The sequence below is a fragment of the Cavenderia fasciculata genome (assembly GCF_000203815.1).
Source record: "Cavenderia fasciculata unplaced genomic scaffold Scf_Dfasci-G-b-143d02.r1-5, whole genome shotgun sequence".
NCBI lineage: Eukaryota > Evosea > Eumycetozoa > Acytosteliales > Cavenderiaceae > Cavenderia > Cavenderia fasciculata.
In genome coordinates, this window is record NW_004457713.1 from 254,321 (window position 1) to 276,808 (window position 22,488).

The window sequence follows — 22,488 nt, forward strand, 5'->3', positions numbered from 1 at the left end:
ATTTTCTTGTTGCATCAAAAGAAAAAGTACACCCATCTCTCTATTTCATTTTCATATTTCACAAAGATGTCACTATTATCTCTATCTCATTTATTACTATTACATATCAGAGATTAAGTATGTTTATTATTAACTTCGTAGTTTATCTCACAGTTGTTTGTCTCCTTGTTGGTTTGGAATTTTTCTATTAATTCTTCGATCTCTGCTCGAAACCAGTTTCCTCTTGACAATAGAACACCACATCCTATCAAGAACCAATCAAATTGAAGAGGGAAAATGACCACCTTTTCATTCCCTCGCACTTCATCTTTATTTATGGATTCAAGAGCCTTCCATAATAGTTTTTTTAAATAAAGAGGAAGGGAATGAAACTTGTCCCATTTTGTAATTTTGTAAGTAAATAAATATGAAAAAAAAAAAAGATAATCATTAAAAAATGATCCTTAATCATTTTCATTTTTTTTTTAGCTCTTGCGCACAATGATGATGTCTACAAGTATTTTAAAGTTATCTAATTTATTATTATTGCAAATCATATCATCAATAGATAATGTAGATATAATATGTTTATTGTTAACTTGTAAACAGTTGTATCAAAATTGTGGTTTAAAAAGATCAATACAGTTTAAAGGAATACATTCACCTATCGATAGTAAAAAGAGACTCTCAGACGTGATATCACAACAGTTTAAAGCAACATCAACTAGATTCAACCTATTATCAAATAATGGCACAAAAAAAAACAAAAGAATTTTTTTGTCGTCACTAAAAATAGTTATGCTTTGGGATGACTGGAAATAGCGTAAGACGTCTATAAAAACAGTGCAATATTGTAGTATTTATGTTTTGATCAAAATTGACAATCCTGGCCAAATGTACTTGGAAGCAGACTAAAAAAAAATATTCAAAATTTATTGTACATGAAATCAAAAAATGTATATTATAGTAAAGATGGTCTAATATAAGAGTATATAGCTTAGAATCTTTTATTTTATTATTTTTTCATATTCCGGATTCCTTTTATTTTACAATTATTAATATAAATAAGAGTTAAATATTCAAGCCTATGAAAAATTACCTTAAAAGTATCTGAATCCGGATATGAAAAAAATATTAAAATAAATGATTCTGAGCTATATAGCCTTATAATATAATATTCATTTTTTGATTTCATCTACAATCAATTTGTAATAATAATCTTTTACTTTTTAACCAACCTATTTTTCTAATTTTTTAATTTTAAAGCAATACATAAAACCAATTCAAGATCTTGAAAGAAATGATTTTAACCTATATATTCGTAAGCTACTCATTTTTTGGACCAGAAAACATATATTACAGTTTACTGACAATGTTGATTCATCTATACTTTTGATGAAAAAACAGCTTGGTGCAAAAAAAAAAAATTTCTTTCTTCAAAAGTATACATCGCAACTTGGCTTTATTGTTATTAAATGAGTAAAAGAAAAGAAATAGAGAATGATAAAGATGATGAGCAGAGAGAGAAACAATATACAAAAGAAGAGTTGGAGAGATTGTATAAACAAGATTTGTACGAGATATGCTTAAAGAGAAAGATTGGAGTTGGAGAAGCAATCACAACTATAGATGACCTGATAAAGAGAATATTAGAACAACAACAACAACAACAACAAGAGGAAGAGGAGATTACAACAACAACAATAGCAAATACAATAAATGATGATGATGATGATGATAAAACATTGGAGTATGGATATACACTACTACCATGGAGAATCATCAAGAGAATATTAGTGTTGGTATACAACGACTCAAACATTTGTACATGTGTCTACAGTGATAGATTAAAAGATCTTGTTTTGGAACGTGACGAGTATGCCTTGAAAAAAGGAGTTAGAACATTTACATACATACAAATGCAACCACAAATCAAACAACAATCACCTAGTCGACAAGATATGTGTCCTACTCATCAATACTACTACGATATGGGTTACACACCATCAATCAACTTTGGCAACACTAGTAACCAGAAAGACGACAGTAAAAGATGGAAACGAGAGTCATTGGCATTGGTATCAAAGAGAGTATTTGAGTTGGTGTCGACCACTCTCTACACTGACATTGTCATGCGACCGACCGAGGAAATGTGGAATCATATCAACAACAAATATTGTATCGTCAAGAGACCTACCACTTTGACCGTCCTAGACAACCCTCATAGTACAAATTACCTAATGTCTGACGATCAAACCAAACCGTCGAGGGATCTATTCAGTCAAGTACAAAAGATCAACATCAAGGGAAAATACCTCACAAAAAGCGTTGACAAAATAATACCAAAACTCTTACCCAACCTAACGAGTATTATACTGGATCGTAAAGTCAAACCACCTGTCGTCAATGCACTGCTCACCAGTTTTAACAACTTGACATCCATCACTCTTTCAAAGACTTTTTTCTCAAACAAACATCTTTTTGGTGATGGTCCAAAGGTTAAATATGCAACATTACTCCAGCCTGGTACATCAATCACCAAGATCGTTCTTCCCACCCACTTTGATTGGAATACATTGGATGCTCGAGTCAAGATGAATCTTAGGGTCGTGTCGGTGCATCATCATTACGAAACGGGGTATCCCGAGCTCAAACAAGAAGATTTCCCTCAACTCGAGCACATCCACATTGAGGAAGGCGCCAAAAAGAAATCAAAGCAGCCCGTCGTACCAGAAACAGTTTGGAAATTCACACTCATTGCAAATAATTACCGAAAACAGGGTACATGGTTTACCAATATGCCAGATGCGTCAGAAACTCACGATACTCAGGGTCCATGGCCAATTACCAATATGCCACATGCCAAAGTGCTCAGATTTAAAGGTTACAAATATGCTCTTACAAAAAATCATCATATGAAGAATTACTTTGGCTTGGATCAATCAATCATTTCCAAAATTATTGTATATTCACCAAACGATATTGTAGACAGTCAAGTCACTCGGTTTAAAGAAATTGGATTCCAATACACTGGTTCAACATTGAAAGGTCATTCTTTAAAAAAATTATCTTTTAAATTAATTGACAAAAATAATAATAATAGTAACAGTATTTTGGAGAGTAATAATAATAATAATAATAATAGTATATTGGATAGTAGTTATAATAATGGTAATTCAAGAATATTTCCAAATTATATAATACGTAAAATTATTGGAATGGTTTGGTATGCGAGAAATAGATGTACATGTATTTATGGAAAGGATTATTTGTATAGAATAGAACAACAAGGTTTGAAATCATTGGAGGACCAAGAAATGATCGAACAATATTTCCAAGTTAAAAATCAATGTGCAGTTCATTTTTCAACAACCAAACCATTTACACCACTCTATCACACAATGGTTGAGTCAAATAGATCAAGATTACAATTGACACTCATATCCAAAGATATATTTGAATATATCGCCTTCAACTTTTTCAACAATATCTCCTCCTCTTACATATATCCTCCTCGTAATAGTAAATACAGTGTATTGAAAACAATTCAATCCATTACTTGTTTCAATGCCGAGCAACCACAAGTACAACCTGCAGATAGAAACAATGTCACAAGAATTATAGCTCCTTTGATTTCATATTGTGAATCTATTCCAATGTTCCGTTCCTTGTCGGTACTAGATATGAGGGATACGGTATTTGCATATGGACATTGGAGAGCTAGCGAAGTTTTAAGACTTTGTTCGTCTTTAAATGGACTACCAATCACCAAACTATACCTCTCTTCTATCCATAATGGTCCAGAGAACTACGCGGCTCTACCAAACAACGTCAAACAGTCTCTCCGATCAATCTCTGTCAATTTCTCTTTAAAGAAACCTTATCGCTTGGATGAATATCCAAACTTGACAAGCTTGGACATTACCGTTTCGTCCTTGGGATTTACATTATTCCAACTGCCAAACACAATCACAAAAATTATTTCAAAAAGAGAACGAACTATCGAATTCCTCCCTCTCAATACATCAGTTGCTACATTCAAGTTGTACGCTGATGGTAAGATCAACGACGACAAAAATCCTATTGACATTTTAAAACAACTTTCACCAATCAAACATGTCACAACAGCCATCGTGCAAATCAAATCACCACCATCCGAATCACGATTATCGTTTTTAAATGGACCAGACTTCAATCTATGTGCCAGTGTATCCAAACCACCTACTTGTTTTGAAGAGAAAGTTATTCAACTTGCAATGTATTCAAATCTAATATTTAAAAGAAAATTAGAAAGTTAATAAATAAGTAAAAATGTAAACAATAAATTAATCAATAAAAAGCATGATTCTCAGTTTGCAAAAGTATTTCAGGATGATCATTAATATACTAAAGAGACAACAAGACGAGAGAAGTTTACACATGCTTGTGTATATACTTGTTACATATTATGAACCATTGGCGCCATTCATACATTGTCTGATACAGCCACTATGCAAGTGCTTGGAAATGGGTGTCAACACTATAATAGTTTCCGATGAAATATTGCCTGCCTGTATGAAGCTGTGCAATCAAGCACTCGAGGGTATCGACAAGACAATCGAGGAGTTTGGCAAGGTACTCGACTCGGTCATCATTAAATATTTTAATGTCGACCTGCAAGACACTGCTCGTTTCTTTGACATTGGAACAACAATCATTAGAACAATGGAAAATGACACTGTAACAGGTGGAAGCGATTCAAGGATTGGAAACTATGATCCTAAAGTCTACATCAGAAGATTCAGGCAAAAAAGAAGCAATATCAAGTATTGGAAAAATCATCAGATATGCCAACAACACTATCGATATTATTCCAAGATGGTTGAATCATCTTCCAATACCATACATGTACAGGAGAGAGACTGTTATTGAAGACCTGTGTGCGATTGTCAATCTCTACACCAACCAATGTTTAGGTAAAGATTACCAACATGTTGCTCAACTCTATAAAATCATCGATCACTATAAACAAAGAACAGTCAAAAAGAGTCATATACATTTTGAACTACTCGACCAAACGTGGACATTTATCAAAGATACATTAGAATCAAATTGGGACACTATTCCATCAGATCAGAGAGATTCACTCTCATACTATTATAAGCAACAATAAACACAATGACATGATGTATAACATGACGCAAAATAAAGATAAGTTTGGTGATCTAGAAAATAATAAATATATTATAAAATAATTGGTAATTTAATTTTTGTTTATTCTAAAAAGAGTCAGGTTCGAAAGGTTTAAAGGTTGATCTTGACTAGTCAGGAGGTTCGACCAAGGGCAAAAGTGCAATGTGATGGTCTTTTTATTAAAGCAAAAAAAAAAAAAAAAGATAAATGATCATCATTAAAATCTAATCTAAACTCTGATAATGATCATATATAAATTTATAAGTTGCTCTAATAAAAAGACCATCACCTACGAATGACTTTTAATTAAAAAGACAATCGACGGCATGAAATAATGAATCATTTGCCAATATCCCAATATTCAACTTGTATCCAAGACTATTAATGTAAACCAATACCATACTGACCAACTCTATTGAAAAAAATAAAATAAAAAAAATAAATAAATAAATAAATCTAAAGTAGTCAAACAATTCTCGATACGTACAATCCAATTTCTCTAGTTGAGGGAGAAGTGATATCTATTGGAATCTCATATCATTGGTAGATGAATGGAATGCCTATGGCAAAGAAAAAGTTCATTGGTCGCTAGAGGTAAATCAACCAATTACTATTCAGAAGAAAAGTACGTGCTCTATAAGATGTAATAGTATGTAAAAGATAAATTTCAGGTTAATAAAAGATTGAATTATCTTGGTTCTTTTCCATGTTACCTATTTTGGATGTCCGCTGCTATGTATTGTTTATCTATTGTGACCAAACGATAGATGGTCTTGTTGGCTTTATTTTTCACCTCATCTAGCCAACTGACTTGTTTTTTTCCTCGTGCCTTGATCGAGCAATGATAGCTTTGATTTCCTGATCAATCTCTTCTATGTCCTTATAAAGACAGAATACTTTTTCATTTTCAGGATCATAGATACAACCACTACCTTGAGGGGAAGACGAATCTACATTACTACAACTGCGCAATCTCTGCTGGAGTGCTTCGGCAATCGATGCGGTCACTTGCTGGATTGCTGCTGTCAAGCTGATCAGTTGCAATGATAGCAAATCGAAAATAAGTTGTCGTCTGATTGATATATGATAGATTAAATAAGTATAGTTATACACTCATAGGCTTATCCAATGTACATACTTTAGTTTGTAGTAGATGTGGTTTGTATACTCTGATCTACTCTGCTGTATCTATCTATTATTTGCGTATATCTCTCCCTCTCTTATTATTTGAACAAAGTATATTTACATTTATTATTTATATGTGATGTATAAATATATATATACGTCTATATACATAAATATATGTATTTACATATAAATATAAATATGATTCTCTCTCTATCTCTTTCAATAATAAAGAAAAGAGTTGGAGTTGAGTTGTTTGTTCAACTTTTTTGTAGAGCCGGGCAATATTTCATCAAAAAATAAAATGAATTTGAACATTTTTTCAATATTTTTTTTTAGTGTCGTTTGTCGTTGTGGGTACTCTCGTGCTTCGGTCAGTCACCGCCTGCTCTCTCTACTATTCATAACCTCTATCTGAGATATCTGATCCTTCCTTTTTAGCAATCACGTAGAGATACAATGACCACTGTTCAAAAGAAAAAGTCCGTCCAAACTCACGGTAAGAAGCGTAACGCTGTCGCCGTCTCTTACTGCACTGAAGGTAAGGGTATGATCCGTGTCAACGGTGTCCCACTCGAGCTCATCCAACCACAAACCCTCCGTTTGAAGGTATTCGAGCCACTCGTCGTCCTCAAGAACAACGAAATCAACGCTTTCCAAACCGTCGATATGCGTGTTCGTGTCCGTGGTGGAGGTCCAGTTGCCCAAATCTACGCTATCCGTCAAGCTATTGCCAAGGCCCTCGTTGCTTACACCCAAAAGTGTATGTATAAACTATTATCAATATTAATCCCTCACCCTCTTCACTTTTTACCGTAGTAGCAGCAGTATAGTATGACGAGTAGTATAGTACAGAACAGCAGTATTAGCATCTAGCAGTCTCTTCTACCTCTCCTCTCTCTCCTATTACCTGTCTGCTGGTAAAAGTGTAATGACAACATTTTTCTTTTTTTGGGTTTCCAAAAAAAAAAAAAATTGTTTGGGATTTCCATTCACCAAATGGAATCTTGTACATCTTAGAGATAGTTTATCTAACTCGTTGATTGTATCATTACCTCTCCTCTCTCCTACCCTTTCTAGACGTTGATGAACAATCCAAGAACATCATCAAGAAGGCCCTCCTCGCCTACGATCGTGCCCTCCTCGTCGCTGACCCACGTAGATGTGAGCCAAAGAAGTTCGGTGGTCGTGGTGCCCGTTCAAGATTTCAAAAATCGTATCGTTGAGTACGTGGTCCTTGGGTTGCTCTTGGCCATGCTGGAATTATCATATACTATCACTTGGTCATGTATATACCTCTAAACCCAATAAATTTGACGATATTTCTTTTTTATTAGATACAAAAATTATAGCTGGAAAAATGCGTTCCTTTTAGTGCAAAAGTCGTATCGTTGAGTACGTGGTCCTTGGGTTGCTCTTGGCCATGCTGGAATTATCATATACTATCACTTGGCCATGATATTATTATTATCACTCTTCCTGTGGAATGTCCTTGCAAAAAAAAATGGAGCGATATCATTCAATCTTTCCTTTATCATCGAAATATATAGATTACAGAGAAATCAGTATAACTACTTGAACCAATAGATTCTACTCTAGTAGAGTCCATTGCAAATGGAGAGGACCATCACGAAGAAGGATTCAAATTAAAGAAAGATAACTTAACATGTTAATTAATACTATAGAAATGTATCAAAGATGATGACTAATCATGGCCACATTGTTATTGAACAGTGTGAATTACTTCAATAAATTCGATGGGATGATTGATGTTAGCTGGCTAGATTACAAAGACATAAGTTTTTGAAAAGAATCAACAGTGGAAATGACCTATCAGATCATTGGCATGTTGGTCAATGGTGTTGGACAGACGATGTGGAACGGCGGCACTATACCGATCGAAGAAAGCATCATCGTCCATTTCTACGAGTGGTTGATTCAAATCAGCGATGTGTCAGACGACTTTTTCAACTCTTAACAGCAAGACTAAGAAGATGAACCGATTTAATTTTATTTCAACAATATGTTGATGATAGTATTTTTTAAACTACAAAAGTTGTTGGGTTGAGATACTACCCGTATCATAAACAATCAAAAGAGAATAGGTATATCTCGCTTTTAGGCAACATATATATATATATATATGTATTAGTCTAGACTAGATTCATATTCACCAACCATCATCCATATTTTTTTTTTTTCCCTTTTGAACTGGAAACTCAGCCTTTTTATTTTTAGAATAGAATATGCAAACCCACCGACAGAAACAAAAGGAATCTATCTATCTATTATTATTCTAAATAGAGAGATAATACAACAATCAAATAAAAGAAAGAGTAGAGTAATCTAATAAAAAAAAAAAAAAGATTAAAAAATTATCAAAAATATGGAACAACCAGATGAAGAATTTATTGAGATGATTGTTGTTTTAGCAAATCAAGATAACAATAACAATAACAATAACAATAATAATAATAATAATAACAATTCTGACAATAATACAAAGGTTAGAGAAGCACACCAACTATTCGAAATCTATTCTCGTCTTCCTAACAAAGTTGTATCATGGTTACTCTTTTTGACGGTCAAGGGTCTTTCCCCAATTGTATGTATAGTATTGAACAAATCGATTTGTTACCCTCATATTATTTTAATCAAACTTTGTGTGAATGATCTAAATTATGCTAACTGATATCATTCACAGATAAGAGAAAAAGCAATAGAGTTACTTTATAGCTTACTGTATCTTGATGAAGAGTTTGTAGAATCAGTGCCACAACCAGTGTTTGAGGCTGTAAGGTATGAGGCAGCCGAGTTGATCAATTCAACACTTACAGATACCTTCAAATCCCATTTGTTTGGTATTATTAAATCAATGGCTACTTTTTTAATATCAAGTCGTATGTACCACCAATGTAATCTTATTTAATTTTAATAATAATTATTAATCAAAATACTGCTACTTATCTTTAGGTGGATGGGATGAATTAAAACCATCATTGGAGACCATTTTAAATAGAGAGAAGAGTAAGAAGAGAAAGAATTGTGGAGAGGAAGAAGAAAAGGATAATGAATTAATGATTCATTTAGAATATGTATTACTTTTACCCAAAATGGGATCAAAGAACAAATATCAAAGGATGTTTAGAAATTTTCTATCTGGTCAAGACTTGGCAGAGTCACTTGAACAAGACAAGACTCAACAAACTATTGGCAAGTTGGTCAAGGTGTTGGACAGACATTGTGAAAATGATTATACAGGCACTCCAAGAATCATTTTTGACTACTTGTTGGATATGGCCACACCCACCAACTATACCGACAATCTAATAGAGAGTGTCATCAATCATTTGTACAAGTGGCTGGCCAACCAATTTGAGGATGTGTCATTGGAAGAGTGGACAAATTGTGAATACGATAAACAAGAAGCTCAACTCATCGGCATTCATAATTCAACCGTGAATCGATTGATAAGAGGTTTTGGTGAACGTGCGGCAGTCCTCATTTTCAATCATTTAACCACTCTATTTGAATCTAAAAGATGGAGAAAAAGATATGTGGCATTGATTAGTTTTGCCCAATTATTATTGTGTTCACATATCCACTATTACAGTATTTCAAATCAATTTTCATTGTTTTTAAAGTATGTAAAATTATAAAGAGATTGTTGATATCAATTATAAATTTTATTTATTTATTTATATATTTTTTAAGGTTGATATTAAAATTGATTGATGATGAAAATACAAAAGTTAGATGGGCATTACTTCATTGTTTGTTTAAATTATCTTTTGTTATGGGTAAAGAGATTGTTAAATCAAGGGACAACCCATTTTCTATTATATCAAAATTTGTCATTGACCCGAATGAACGTATCAATACTGGTTGTTTCGAGTTGATCTTTCAAAAGTACCAATCGGTGAGAAATGGTGTATGTGGTAAATACATTTACAAAGTATTACGTGACTGGATGAAAATACTACTTGAATCTCCAAAAAAGGATGTACTTGAATGGACAATTCATACGTTAGTGTCTTTGTCCAACTCGGATATAAATGTAAGTAATATACATAACTGTAATGATTACTATTATAATAATTAGTTTATTTATTTATTTATTTTGATATTTTTTAGAAGTTAAGAAAATTTGTACCAATTTTCTTTTCATTGTTGGAAAAACCTTCAACAGAAAATGTTAAAGAGATTTTATGGAGTGCAATCAAGAAATTTTCAGATAATTATTCAGATATTGACAAGAAGACCTTGAACAGGTTTATGGTTTTCGCCAAAGGGAGTGAAATGTCTATTGACCCGATTGATGTTGTCGAGGCGTCACCTCTATTCATTCGAGCTGTTGGAGAGTCATTTAAACTCTATTTACCAATGGTAGTCAAGATGATTGTCGATATACTAGAGAATTTCTCAGATGATTCTTTGGAAGAGGAGAGGGAAAGAGCGTTCAATGTTTTGAAAAAAATGATAAATTCAGATTACAAACCATTGGCACCATTCGTACATTCCTTGGTACATCCACTGTGCAACTTTGCAGTTTCGAGCCTTGAAGTTGACTACGATAGAGACATAATTTTCTTAGTTTCCAATCTTTTACCTGGATGTATGAAGCTGTGCATTCGAGCACAAGTGGGTGTCGAAAAGACAATCAAAGAGTTTGGTATGGAACTGGATTGCTTACTCAAAAAAATTTCCGATGATACCAACGATGACATCATGTATGAATGTGCCGACCTGGGAGCCAACATCATCAATGCAATGGGGCATGACGTAATGACATTGGATCAAGTTCAATCAACGCTAAGTATAGTGACCGAGGTACAAAAAAGGCTTATTGACGAGAATTCACTTGTACCTGATGTCGAGATCAATCTCTACAAACTGATTAACACGATGATCAGGTTTAACAGCACAGTCACATCACCTCTTATCACATATGAAATGTTGGGTAGATATTGCAAGAAACTTGGAGAGATTGAATTTGACAATTGCAAGGATTTAATCCTAGACTTTTTAGCCGAGTATTGCAAACATGGTGGAGAGAGTGCAATCAACTCATTTCCCCTGATCATGGCAACCATAATCGGGTGCCTCGTAAACCTTAATAATGACTCTGAACGACGTAGCGCTGCTATTGCACTTGGTGCGGCAGCACAGACTGCCAAAGATAGATTCTCACCATGGGCTACCGAGGCGCTTCAAGGATTGGATACCATCGCCATGATGCCCCCCACATCTTCTAGTGACGCTATCCAAGCCAAGGAAGAAGCGTTGTCGAGTATTGAAAAAATCATCAAATATGTTCCACAAGCCGCCACCCAACACGATCAATATTGCAAGATGATTGAATAATTATTAATCAACAATAAATTTATAAAGAGGTTATTTACTTTGATTGAGCTGGAAACCTAGATTCTATTTATTTATACTTATTTATTTATTTTTAGGGTTGAATCAATAAACAACTCTATCTTTCTAATGATGATGATGGATACGATGAAATTAGTTATCATTCAAACATGATTTGTTAAATACTATACATACAGTTGGATAAACTCCCTTGACAACTTTGTTTCTATCTAAAACATAGTTATCGAATCTTTGTTTTGCTTCTCTTGCTTTGTCATTGCTATTTTTGTTATTATGCTTTGTTAAAATGACAATAGTCTCTATAAATTCATCATCTGGTTGTTCCATACTACTTGTGATCTGTTTGTTGTAATATCTCTATTTAGAAGAATCATTTTAGATAGATAGATAGATAGATTAATTTTATTTTATTTTAATGTAAGCAATCATCTCTCTATCTTTCTCTCGCTCTCTTTATCTATAATCAATGACCAAGTTTGATTGAGTAGTTCATGTATATGACTCTCTTTGACATTTGTTGTTTTTTATAGTGGTTGATGATTTTATAGAGTTGAGTAACATGTTGGTAATCTTTACCCAAACATTTGTTGGTGTAGAGATGGACAATCGCACATAGGTCTTCAATGACAGAAGAATCTCTCGTGTATTCTCTGTACCTGACTGTGAGTGGAAGATGATTCAACCATCTTGGAATAATATCGATAGTGTTGGCAACGATGACGACGACTTGTGGAACATATCTGATGATTTTTCCAATACTTGATATTGCTTCTTTGGCTCGGATAGAGTCTTTGGATGTAGATGTTAGGATCATATTTTCCAATCCTTGAATCGCTTCCGTAGCCCATGGCGAGAACCTATCTTTGGCAGTCTGTGCTGCCGCACCAAGTGCAGTCGCAGCGGTACGTAGATCCCAGTCATCATCAAGGTTTACGAGACACCAGATAATGGTTGGTATGATCTGTGGAAATGAGTTGATTGCACTTTCACCACCATGTTTGCAATACTCGGTTAAAAAGTTGAGGATTTCTCCTTTGCAAAATACTTCATCAGTATTGGTGTCTCCAAGTTTCTTGCAACATCGATCCAATATGTCATAGGTAATGAGAGGTGATGTGGCGGTGCTGTTAAGCTTGATCATCATGCTAATCGGTCTGTAGAGGTTATCCTCTACATCAGAGTCGTGAAAATCAGAGTCAAGCATTTCCAGCACCACGGTAAATGTGTTGAGCGTCGATTCAACTTGATCCAAAGTCATTATTACATCATTTCCCATTGCTTTGATAATGTTGGTTGTCAAGTCGACATATTCATACATGGTGCCATAGTTGAAATCATCCAAAATTTCTTCGAGTACCGTATCTAGTTGTCTACCAAACACTTTGATTGTCTTTTCGATACCCACTTGTGCTAGATTGCACAGCTTCATACATTGGGGTAAGAGGTCCATGGAAATGTCTTTAATTTGATCGTCGTCTAGTTCCAATACTACCAAGTTGCATAAAAGAGGTACCAAGCAAGGTACAAATGGTGCCAATGGTTTGTAATCTATGATTTTTATCAAAACTTTGAGAACACTTTTTCTTTTCTTTTCTTCTTTGAGTGGATAATCTAGTATATCGACAATCATCCTGACCACCATTGGTAAATAGATTAAACCACTTTCCAATAGCTTGAATGAATATAGGTGATATCTTGACAATATCAACCGGATCAAAAGACATTTCATTCATAAACCTTTGTAACATCTTCTTGTCGATAAATATAGAAAATTTTGAAAATGTTTTGATTGCACCTCTACAAAACCTTTTTGATTGTTTGGTAAAAGGTTTTTCCAAAAATGAAAAGAAAATTGGTATCAATTTTCCAACATACTAAAAATAAATAAATAAATTAATTAAAATAATAATAATATAACATTTTTACTATTGTTGACTTACATTTTTACATCTTTTATAAACTTTATCAATGACATACATTAAAGATTGAATTGCCCATTCAAGTACATATGGTTTTGTTGATTCGAGTAATATTTCAAACCAACCATTTAATACTTTGAAAACATTATCATCAACATTATCATTTGTAAATGAATCGGTCAGTAAAAGAATCAACATACTACAACGATTTTGGATACGTTCATTTGGATCATCAATAAATTTTGAAATTACAGAAAATATTTGTACTCTTGATTCATTCATCTCTTTACCCATTTCAATAGATAGTTTACCCAAACAATGAAGCATTGCCCATCTAACTTTAATATTTTCATCATCTACCGAGTTTAATACTAACCTATAATAAATAAAAAGTAAATGTAAATAAAATAATTATTTTTTTAAATAATATTTATATTTGTTAATTTTAACATACTTTAAAACCAATGGAAATTGATTTGTAATATTGTGACTGAGATTTGTATTTACACACAATTCAGATATACTAATCAAAGCAGTATATCTTACTCTCCATAGTTTAGAGTCCAACATGGTCATTAAACGATTGAAAATGGGGACGAGAGCGCGTTGATCAAGTTCCACCAATCGTCTAATACCTAAATGGGCGGCAATGAGTTGATCTTCTTGATTTTTTACTTTTACTGTTTCATCATCATCTTTTTCGAAAGAGTAAATGTAAAAGTTGCCACTCTCGGATCGACTATCTGTCCACTCTTCCAATGGGGCATCCTCGAATTGGTTGACCAACCACTCGTATAAATGATTGATGACACTCTCTGTTTGGTCGGTAAAGTTGGTGGGTGTGGCCATAAACAACAAGCAATCAAAAATGATGCTTTTTGTTCTTGAAGTGTCTTTGAACCCCGTTTCACAATGTCTGTCCAACACCTCGATCAACGTTTTAATGATCTGAAGGGTCATTTTCTTTATCGACTTTTGATTCTTTGAACCATGTAAATTGTATAGGTTGAGGACAATCCTATCAATAAGGTCACCACGAGCAATACCATCGATATTTGAAAGAATCGATAATAACATTGGCATCATCAAACAATATTGTTTCTCCTCTGTCAACTCTTTTTTACCAGAAACAAATATTTTGATGATTAATCTATAAAACATGATGGATACGGTGAAATTAGTTATCATTCAAACATAATTTGTTAAATAATAATATCATATGTAACTATACATACAGTTGGATAAACACCTTTGACCATTAAAAAGAGTAACCATGATACAACTTGCTTTCAACTGGTTGTTCCATACTACTCTACTCTACTCTAGTCTTACTTCTTTTATCTGTTGTTTGTTGTTTAGTATTATCTCTATTTAGAATCATAATAGATAGATGGATAGATACATTTGTTTATAACTTTGTTTCGGTGGCATATCTAAAACAAAGCTTGGGCTTGGTTCATGAAGTTCATTTGAAAGAAAACAAGTACAAAGAAGATCAAAAAAAAACAAATATTTATTAATGAATTATATTTTCGGTGGTCGTGTCACGACCTGTGCAAGCTTATTATTACTATTGATTAATTTAAGCAATGACAGTACAATTAAAAGTATAGAGCATTTGAAGATTAGTAGCACCGATACCAGCAGAACCATAGAGACGAATACTATCACAATCAGGAACAGATAGCAAGTTGCAAACCAATGGAGACCATCCATACATGGCCTTGCAATATGGTTTGACATCATAAGTTACTCCATCATTGATCAATTGATTATCAAACCAAATCATTGTCATTGGTGAATAATTGATTGTAAGTTTCTTTCCTTCTTGAACAACACTTGTAACTATAGTTGGTTAACCGCCGCGAAAAAAAAAGGTAATTAGTAAAAGCTAGTATAATAAAATTTAATATATAAACATACTAGCAGCATTTGCAACTACAGCGGCACAAAGAATAATAACAAAAATAGTAAACATTAGAGTTGTTGATTTAAACATTTTTTAGGATAAGTTGTTTAGGTAGGTTTGATTAGGAGAGAATGATTTGATGATTTGATGATTTGTAATGATGATGAATATAACCATCAACCAACCATCATCATTCTTTTATATGTTACTTTAGTATCACATTACTTTAGTATCGACGTATTAATCGTGTTTTAATGTATGCCATCATCTATCTCTTTATCACGCGAAAAGACGAATGATCACACATCTCCTCCACTTCTTTTAATCTCATCTCGACAGACTCTTTTCTAAAACACATCCAAACAAAAGTTGTAGAAGACTTTTAAATCACAATATTAATATTAAAATATATATTATATAAAAGAATAATAAAAGATTAGTTTGCAGCTAACTATAGCCAAGCACAATCATTATCAAAATTAACTTCTGTGAATTTGGTTCAAGACATGAAGATATCTTGTGCAAAGGTTTTTTTGGATGATCATCTCTTTGATCGACACACCTTTTTTTTATTTTTCTTTTTTTTAAAGCGGGAAGAGAGATAGAGAGATGTTTAAAAGAGATAATGATAATGATGATATTATTACATCATCATATGAATATCTACCATTAATATTACAAAGAAAGATTATATACTATTGTTGGTGTTTAAAATGGGAGAATAGATATCTTTATAGTAAGAAACAAAAATTAGAATTGGGTATGTAAAGTCTTTAACCATTTTAACAGATGATTGTATTTATTTGTACTAATTATCTTTCTTTTTTATATCTTTTTCTTTTTATTTTTTTTAGCAATAGTATCATGGAATTGGTTTAATATGTCATCAAATGTATTTTTAGAAGTTAGTGAAGTATGCTTTAAACCAATGAAAGATGATATTGTGGAGATGTATAGTCACATGTCTAGTCGGTATTGTTTGATAAAATCATTCAATCATCTATTCATCTATGATGACTATCACTATGGTACTCATAGTAGATTTCCAGATACCTCGAAAGATATGATTACATTTAGACATCATCGACAAGCCAATCAAGTACCTCTAGAGTGGTTTCAAACACAGTGCTATACTACATTGAACCATTTAACCATCTATGTACTTGGATTCTGTCCAGCTGATCATCTATTGGGGTCACTCAGTATCCTAATGGATCTATTGATCAATTATCCAGGCAACAAACTACCCGATGTCATTACGATTAGACAACGATCAGAATGGGTAAGACCAACATTTCAAGAAGGTGGAAAAGTATTGCAAGCTCATGATGTCATGAATCATATTAGATTGTTGACAACTCGAGCAACCAAGATTGACTGTGAATGTCATGCCACTCAAAACCAAAATGCCTATTCCAATAGAAGACAGTCGCTAAAACCCGAACATGACCAACTCCCTATCGCAATGACCAACTTTTTCTCGTCCAAAACACTGACCGACTTGTCGTTGGTCGAGTGTCAGTCGGAATGGCAGTACGACATTATCAGTAACCTTCCCATCAGTCTCAAACGTCTGTCTCTACAATTTGGAAACATTCAACCAAGTGTCCTATCGAGTTTGACACGGTTCCAATTGTTGGAATACTTTTTTGCACCATCATTCAATTGGCAGCAAACCGATGACTATAGTAGACAATTCCTAGATGTCGTCAATAATCTACCAAACATTAAAGTGTTTTCAGTCAATAGAGTGTCAGTGTCACGTGCAACCAATCTATCAGCTCTATTTCACAAGGCTATTGCAAAACCGTCTATCACTTCGATTGGTTTGGAAATGGATAATGTAGAGTATGGTGATCCTCTATTAATCAGCAATTCAATCCAAAACCTTCGAATCTATTTTGCATACGATATCAAATATAGTTGGGACGATCAACGTAAATGGAATCTATTCACCAATCAATTCACCAACCTTCAATCACTCCTCCTCGAATCCAAACTTTTATTAAATAATCAAAACTTTTCTCAACTCTCCACCATCTTGAATAATTGTCAATCATTATTAACACTTGCGGTTGTAGAATGTTGGGCAACTTTACAAGAAGAAGTAGATGAAAATGATGAAAATAATAATATACATTTGGAAGAGGTTGCTGAAAAATATTCACAACCAGACGATGAAAGAGTTCAATCACGAGGAGATATAACACAAAAATCAATGATTGAATTATTTTCAACAATATTGTATCATCCAACTTTATTAAACTTTGAAATCGATACTCAACCATCACGTCAACACATGTATCGATGTCTATTGGACAAAGACTATGACAAGAATACTCGATTACAACTAGTACCAATGTACAAGGAATTAATGGGATCCATTCATCAAAGCTATATCATTACATTCAAATCAACAACTAGTAATTTAAAAATTAAATGTACAAATACAACAAATATTCCAACTACCCTATTAACAGAAATGAAACAATTACTTCCAAAATCAAAATTAAAATATGATACTACTATTCAACCAAATCTTAATAGACAAATTATTAATAATAATAATCAAAATAATAATCAAAAGAATAATAATAATTTAAAAGGAAAACAATATAAAAAAGGTAATTGTTTAATTCAATAAAGAAAAAAAGAGATGGACACTTGAAAAATTATTATTTAATTATTTATTTTTTATTATGTTCAAAACACCAATGCCATTTCCATACAATTATTGGATTCAAAGATATTATTTTATAGATTAGATAAATTGGTTCATATTGTTGTTGATTATACTATTTTCTTTTCTTTTTTGTTGACGATGATTCCACCAACAAGTGACTCTTTACTCTTTTTCCAATACCAATACATTTCTATTATCAGTGTCCAATCTTTGAATTTTAAAATGAAATGTTGAATTTGAAATGATTATAGTTATATATCGAACATTGGTATGATTGATTATTTCATCTAATCTAAATGACCATTGTGAGAGAGCAGGAATTGTTTTACAAGTTGGATGTGTTGTATTGTATGGTGGCCATATTTGTTGTTGGTCAGATATGTTTGATGAGTATGGATCTGATTGAAAAGATTGAAAGATTAGTTGATTTTTGTATTGGTTGTTCTTTTAAAGATATTGATAGATATTTGATGGTTGGTGCAACAAAATATTCAATATCATCACAAGAGAGTTTGAAGTTTTCAAGATTAGGTGGATAAGAAGTAGAGGATTGGATAAAATTGGTATCTTTGGTTTCCGAGTCCACATTCGAAACTAGTTTTTTTAAACTCCAGAAGTGGGAAAGTTGGAGCTTGATTGATTTCTTATTTTAATTTGATGAGATAATCCCCGATCGGTTCATACTCTCCCAAGATTGTTAGATGAGTGAGTGAAGGTGGAAAACAAATTGATCAAGAATATTTTCTTTTTTTATTCTCTCTATCTCTTTAAATTTTATATAATGACTATCATCAATTGATAATGTAGATATAATATGTTTACTATTAACTTGTAGACAAATGTATTATAATAGTATACCACATCGAATTAGAAGATTGATAAAGTTTAAAGGAATAAGAGTTTTCAATGATAAAGGAGATAAATCATTACAATTTTAGATCAACAGCTACTCAATACAACCTCAACTCTTTTCAAGATATATTAAAGAATAGTACGATATCGGATCAACATGTTTTACACCCACGTCAAACCAACAATAATGACTATCCAATGTGGATACAAGATCGTATTTGTACAAGTTTAAGAAAAGATCCAAGTAGCATTACAACTGTATTGTTGGAGAATTAAATACCAAATTTGTTAGAACCTCTCTACAAGATACCATCAATCGTGTCTATCTATATCAACAACTATAAAGCTGAAAATAGAGTTGATCTTGATCGAGTATACAATATCTTGATCGAGAGTCGAAAGGCCTCCAAGATGTCCTTTTCCTTTTCACAGATGGCAGACGTGGTTGGGTGCTTGATGGACGACACCTCTCGATCCCTCTCACGACCTTTGATCATGGCCGTTAGGAACCTTGACGGTACCTCGCCGTATCGAATTCTGGAGACACAGTGTTGTTCTCTACGTTCTTTTTCGATGGTGTCGACTAGATCTTGATGCTCGACCCTCCACTCTTCGAGTTGTTTCTTGTTGGCGGCGGTGGAAGACTTGATGAGTCGGAGCAGTTCCCTTTGGCGTCTCACTCTGATGTCAGCCTCTCGATGGGCAGCTCTGGTGTAGATGTTTTGGATTTTGGTTTTGGCTTGTAACCACAGTTCGGTTGGATCGGTGGTAATTTGGTTGGCACTCTCAATGAGCGATTCTATTTGTAGGTTGGCTGTTGGGTCAAAGAGCAGGGAACCCTTTAGCACCCACAGTGGTGATTTCTTCTTCTTTTTGTTGTTGGATAGGATAGAGTGGTTAGTGTCAACGATCATAATCTTGTGGTCTGATTTGGAGCCTTCGACAAACATGAATGATTGGATCGATTGGGCTGTGGATGGAGTAGTGAACAACCGGTCGATTGTACGCTGTTTCCAAGAGTATGATGGACCCGTCGTAATGGTAGCCTCGTAGAGTTGAGAGCACTCTAGGGTAGTCTTGAGGTACCTTGGGAGGTACTCGTTGCTGTCTCGGTTGAGATTGACGTCGCCGATAAACATGTCAGCACCGTCTAGATGGTTGCTGGTAATGTACTCTCGTACCCATTTACCTTTTGTGTCATTTGCAGGTATGTAGACAGCGATGATAGTGAACGGCTTGTCCGAGTTGATCGTGATGCTGACCATTCTTCCTTTTGCGATTTCTTTGTAGGTTATTATATTGGTGGTGTGGTTGACGACGGTGATGCCTGACCCTTTCCCATTCATGAACGAGGTGGAATTGGGGAAGGTCTTGGTAATGGCAGTATCGTTGTCGAGGTTCGTCTCCGCAAGAATCGAAATGTCAGGGCGATGGAACGTGACGTCGGTGGCGACGAGGTTCTGGGCATGGGGTGACGACAGTCCCTGACAGTTCCAGTAGAGTATCCTTATTTGGTAGGAGCACCCTTGGGTCCTCCTGTTACGGTTCTATTGGTGGAGGGCACCTTGGGATCAAACACTTTGGATACATTGTTGTTGGATTTGGATGTGGTGGATGTGGTAGATGTGGTGACGGTTGGTTTGGCGGCGGGCTTTACAAATCTGGGGATGTGTGTAAAGTAGTTGGTGATCGAGCCAGTCACTTGCTTGATGGGTGATTTCTTTTTGAGAGCCTCGCGAGCTTTTTCTTGCTTGATGAGCTCTTTGGCCTCTGCAATCGACACGCGTGGTGGTGCTGGTGGCTTGTATGGGGAGTCGATCCCATCTACACTGGGCTCTGATGATGAAGAGGACACATTAGATGTGACACTGGATCCATTGGATTGGTCTGATTCATCATTAGAGTTGTCGGTCGAGGGTGGAGATTGGGTGGCAGCAGATGGTGTAGCACTGGTGTTGTCAATGACCAGAGGGGCGTTGGCAGTGCCTGGAGGGTCTTTGGCGGTGGCTGGTGGACCGTTTGCTATGGTGCTGGGGTTGGGTGAGTCGCTGGTTTGGGCTGGAAGATCATGCAAGACGATGGGGCTGAGAGCTGGTGAGGCGACGTTGATAGAGATTGATTGATCGACGGCAGGTGGGGTATTGATTACGTTCTTATTGTTACCTGCTCGGTTGACCTTCTCTTCCTCTTGGAGTGTTTGCTCGTCGCTGGGTCTTTTATTACGATTGTTTCCGTTTCCATTTCTATTTCTATTTCTGTTCTTATTGTAGTTCTTGTTGGTATGGTTGACAATGTTGTTGGTGACCTTTTCAATCTTCTTTTCTCTGTACTGCTTGTGAGTAGTGGGGACAGAGACGGTTGCAACTGCTTTGCTATTGGCGGTAGAGATTGGTTTGTCCTTTTCGAGGTACAGCTCGCTTTCAGAGTAGTATCCAGTGAGGATGGAGCCCTTTGGGGAGGTTGACATTCTTGAAAAGTTTGGTTCGGCAGTTGTCCACAGCTTGAGGGCAGGGACTAGATTCTCTCTCTTTGGGGCAGCATCGGTGACTCTGACGTTGAGACGTGTGAGACCCAGTAGTTGGACCTGGAAATCTGGCGAGTGGTTTAGGAGTAGATTTTTCACATCGTCGTTCTCTTGGACACCAATGACGATATCGGTGAGGTATCGGCGATGCTTGTTGCTTCTGGATCTTGTTGGTGGTTTTGCCAACTTGTCGGCTCCAATCGTGTTTTTGATAAAGTTGATAATGTTGTCAGTTCCAGCACCAGTAACTGTGAGTTGGTAGTTGGAAGTAGTTTGGTGACGTAGTTGGGCCTTGATGGGTTCCATCAAGGACATGAAGGAGATTTCAAAATCCGGTGATGATGTGTTCATTTTTTTTTTTTTTGTTTTTTACTATTTAGTTGAGTATTTTTTTTTTCTTTTTTTTTTGTTTTTACTTTTTGTTTTAGACTACTATTACTTTTTTTTTAAAAGTGAAAAATCTCGCTGTGGTTGATCTTTTTCCGATGAAGAAAGGAAAAGTAACCAAAAGGAAAAGTCTATCGACGTCCGTCTCTAAGACTTATAACCTTTTGTATAGACAATAGGGTCGTCGATTAAAAAATTGTTCTTTTTCGAGTTGTTGATGACTTTTCTTTGACTTTCTCTCCTCTCTACTCTAAATAATAACTAGATACCTTTTGTATAGACAATAGGGTCGTCGATTAAAAAATTGTTCTTTTTCGAGTTGTTGATGACTTTTTCTCGCATCCCATTCCGGTAGAGCAGCCGTCATCCTCACCGGTAGAGCATCAGCATCCCTTTCCGGTTTTAGCTCAGTGGTAGAGCAGCTGACTGTAGTTTGTAAAAAGTCATCAGCTGGTCGCTAGTTCAATCCTGGCAAACCGGATATCTTTTGCATTTTTTTTTTTTGCTGCTGGCCAGCAGGGCCGTTTTTTCATCATATTCTTATTGTACACACTAT

General features: G+C 34.6%; 10 protein-coding genes and 1 non-coding gene across 11 annotated transcripts; 6 read left to right on the forward strand and 5 right to left on the reverse strand.

Annotated features, from left to right (window-relative positions):
* Positions 1-1,454: 1,454 nt before the first annotated feature.
* Positions 1,455-5,131, forward strand: DFA_02310 (uncharacterized protein; the record flags this gene model as incomplete). Its single annotated transcript, XM_004366642.1, has 3 exons — positions 1,455-4,237; positions 4,320-4,698; positions 4,745-5,131. 3 exons carry the CDS (start codon positions 1,455-1,457, stop codon positions 5,129-5,131), a joined length of 3,549 nt encoding a protein of 1,182 aa, XP_004366699.1.
* Positions 5,132-5,453: 322 nt separating this feature from the next.
* Positions 5,454-6,447, reverse strand: DFA_02311 (uncharacterized protein; the record flags this gene model as incomplete). Its single annotated transcript, XM_004366643.1, has 5 exons — positions 5,454-5,563; positions 5,763-5,785; positions 5,963-6,181; positions 6,290-6,339; positions 6,436-6,447. The coding sequence occupies 5 exons, from the start codon at positions 6,445-6,447 to the stop codon at positions 5,454-5,456; spliced, it is 414 nt and encodes a 137-aa protein (XP_004366700.1).
* A 133-nt stretch (positions 6,448-6,580) lies between these two features.
* rps16 (40S ribosomal protein S16) lies at positions 6,581-7,502 on the forward strand (the record flags this gene model as incomplete). The annotated part of the gene is made up of 3 exons (XM_004366644.1): positions 6,581-6,649; positions 6,718-7,039; positions 7,357-7,502. The coding sequence occupies 3 exons, from the start codon at positions 6,581-6,583 to the stop codon at positions 7,500-7,502; spliced, it is 537 nt and encodes a 178-aa protein (XP_004366701.1).
* Positions 7,503-7,780: 278 nt separating this feature from the next.
* DFA_02313 (uncharacterized protein) lies at positions 7,781-8,254 on the forward strand (the record flags this gene model as incomplete). Its single annotated transcript, XM_004366645.1, has 2 exons — positions 7,781-7,841; positions 8,088-8,254. The coding sequence occupies 2 exons, from the start codon at positions 7,781-7,783 to the stop codon at positions 8,252-8,254; spliced, it is 228 nt and encodes a 75-aa protein (XP_004366702.1).
* Positions 8,255-8,662: 408 nt separating this feature from the next.
* Positions 8,663-11,640, forward strand: DFA_02314 (uncharacterized protein; the record flags this gene model as incomplete). Its single annotated transcript, XM_004366646.1, has 5 exons — positions 8,663-8,881; positions 8,981-9,176; positions 9,250-9,919; positions 9,991-10,333; positions 10,411-11,640. 5 exons carry the CDS (start codon positions 8,663-8,665, stop codon positions 11,638-11,640), a joined length of 2,658 nt encoding a protein of 885 aa, XP_004366703.1.
* Positions 11,641-11,707: 67 nt separating this feature from the next.
* Positions 11,708-11,985, reverse strand: DFA_02315 (uncharacterized protein; the record flags this gene model as incomplete). The annotated part of the gene is made up of 2 exons (XM_004366647.1): positions 11,708-11,716; positions 11,833-11,985. The coding sequence occupies 2 exons, from the start codon at positions 11,983-11,985 to the stop codon at positions 11,708-11,710; spliced, it is 162 nt and encodes a 53-aa protein (XP_004366704.1).
* Positions 11,986-12,121: 136 nt separating this feature from the next.
* DFA_02316 (uncharacterized protein) lies at positions 12,122-15,008 on the reverse strand (the record flags this gene model as incomplete). The annotated part of the gene is made up of 5 exons (XM_004366648.1): positions 12,122-13,146; positions 13,184-13,532; positions 13,599-13,953; positions 14,032-14,727; positions 14,980-15,008. 5 exons carry the CDS (start codon positions 15,006-15,008, stop codon positions 12,122-12,124), a joined length of 2,454 nt encoding a protein of 817 aa, XP_004366705.1.
* Positions 15,009-15,159: 151 nt separating this feature from the next.
* On the reverse strand, positions 15,160-15,576 carry DFA_02317 (uncharacterized protein; the record flags this gene model as incomplete). Its single annotated transcript, XM_004366649.1, has 2 exons — positions 15,160-15,422; positions 15,501-15,576. 2 exons carry the CDS (start codon positions 15,574-15,576, stop codon positions 15,160-15,162), a joined length of 339 nt encoding a protein of 112 aa, XP_004366706.1.
* A 57-nt stretch (positions 15,577-15,633) lies between these two features.
* On the forward strand, positions 15,634-19,297 carry DFA_02318 (uncharacterized protein; the record flags this gene model as incomplete). Its single annotated transcript, XM_004366650.1, has 5 exons — positions 15,634-15,734; positions 16,077-16,246; positions 16,341-18,110; positions 18,502-18,559; positions 19,108-19,297. 5 exons carry the CDS (start codon positions 15,634-15,636, stop codon positions 19,295-19,297), a joined length of 2,289 nt encoding a protein of 762 aa, XP_004366707.1.
* A 1,231-nt stretch (positions 19,298-20,528) lies between these two features.
* DFA_02319 (uncharacterized protein) lies at positions 20,529-21,896 on the reverse strand (the record flags this gene model as incomplete). The annotated part of the gene is made up of 1 exon (XM_004366651.1): positions 20,529-21,896. The coding sequence occupies one exon, from the start codon at positions 21,894-21,896 to the stop codon at positions 20,529-20,531; it is 1,368 nt and encodes a 455-aa protein (XP_004366708.1).
* A 432-nt stretch (positions 21,897-22,328) lies between these two features.
* On the forward strand, positions 22,329-22,413 carry DFA_02321. The gene is given in 2 exon segments: positions 22,329-22,365; positions 22,377-22,413. It is a non-coding gene; the product is annotated as a tRNA-Tyr (tRNA).
* The last annotated feature ends 75 nt before the right edge of the window (positions 22,414-22,488 follow it).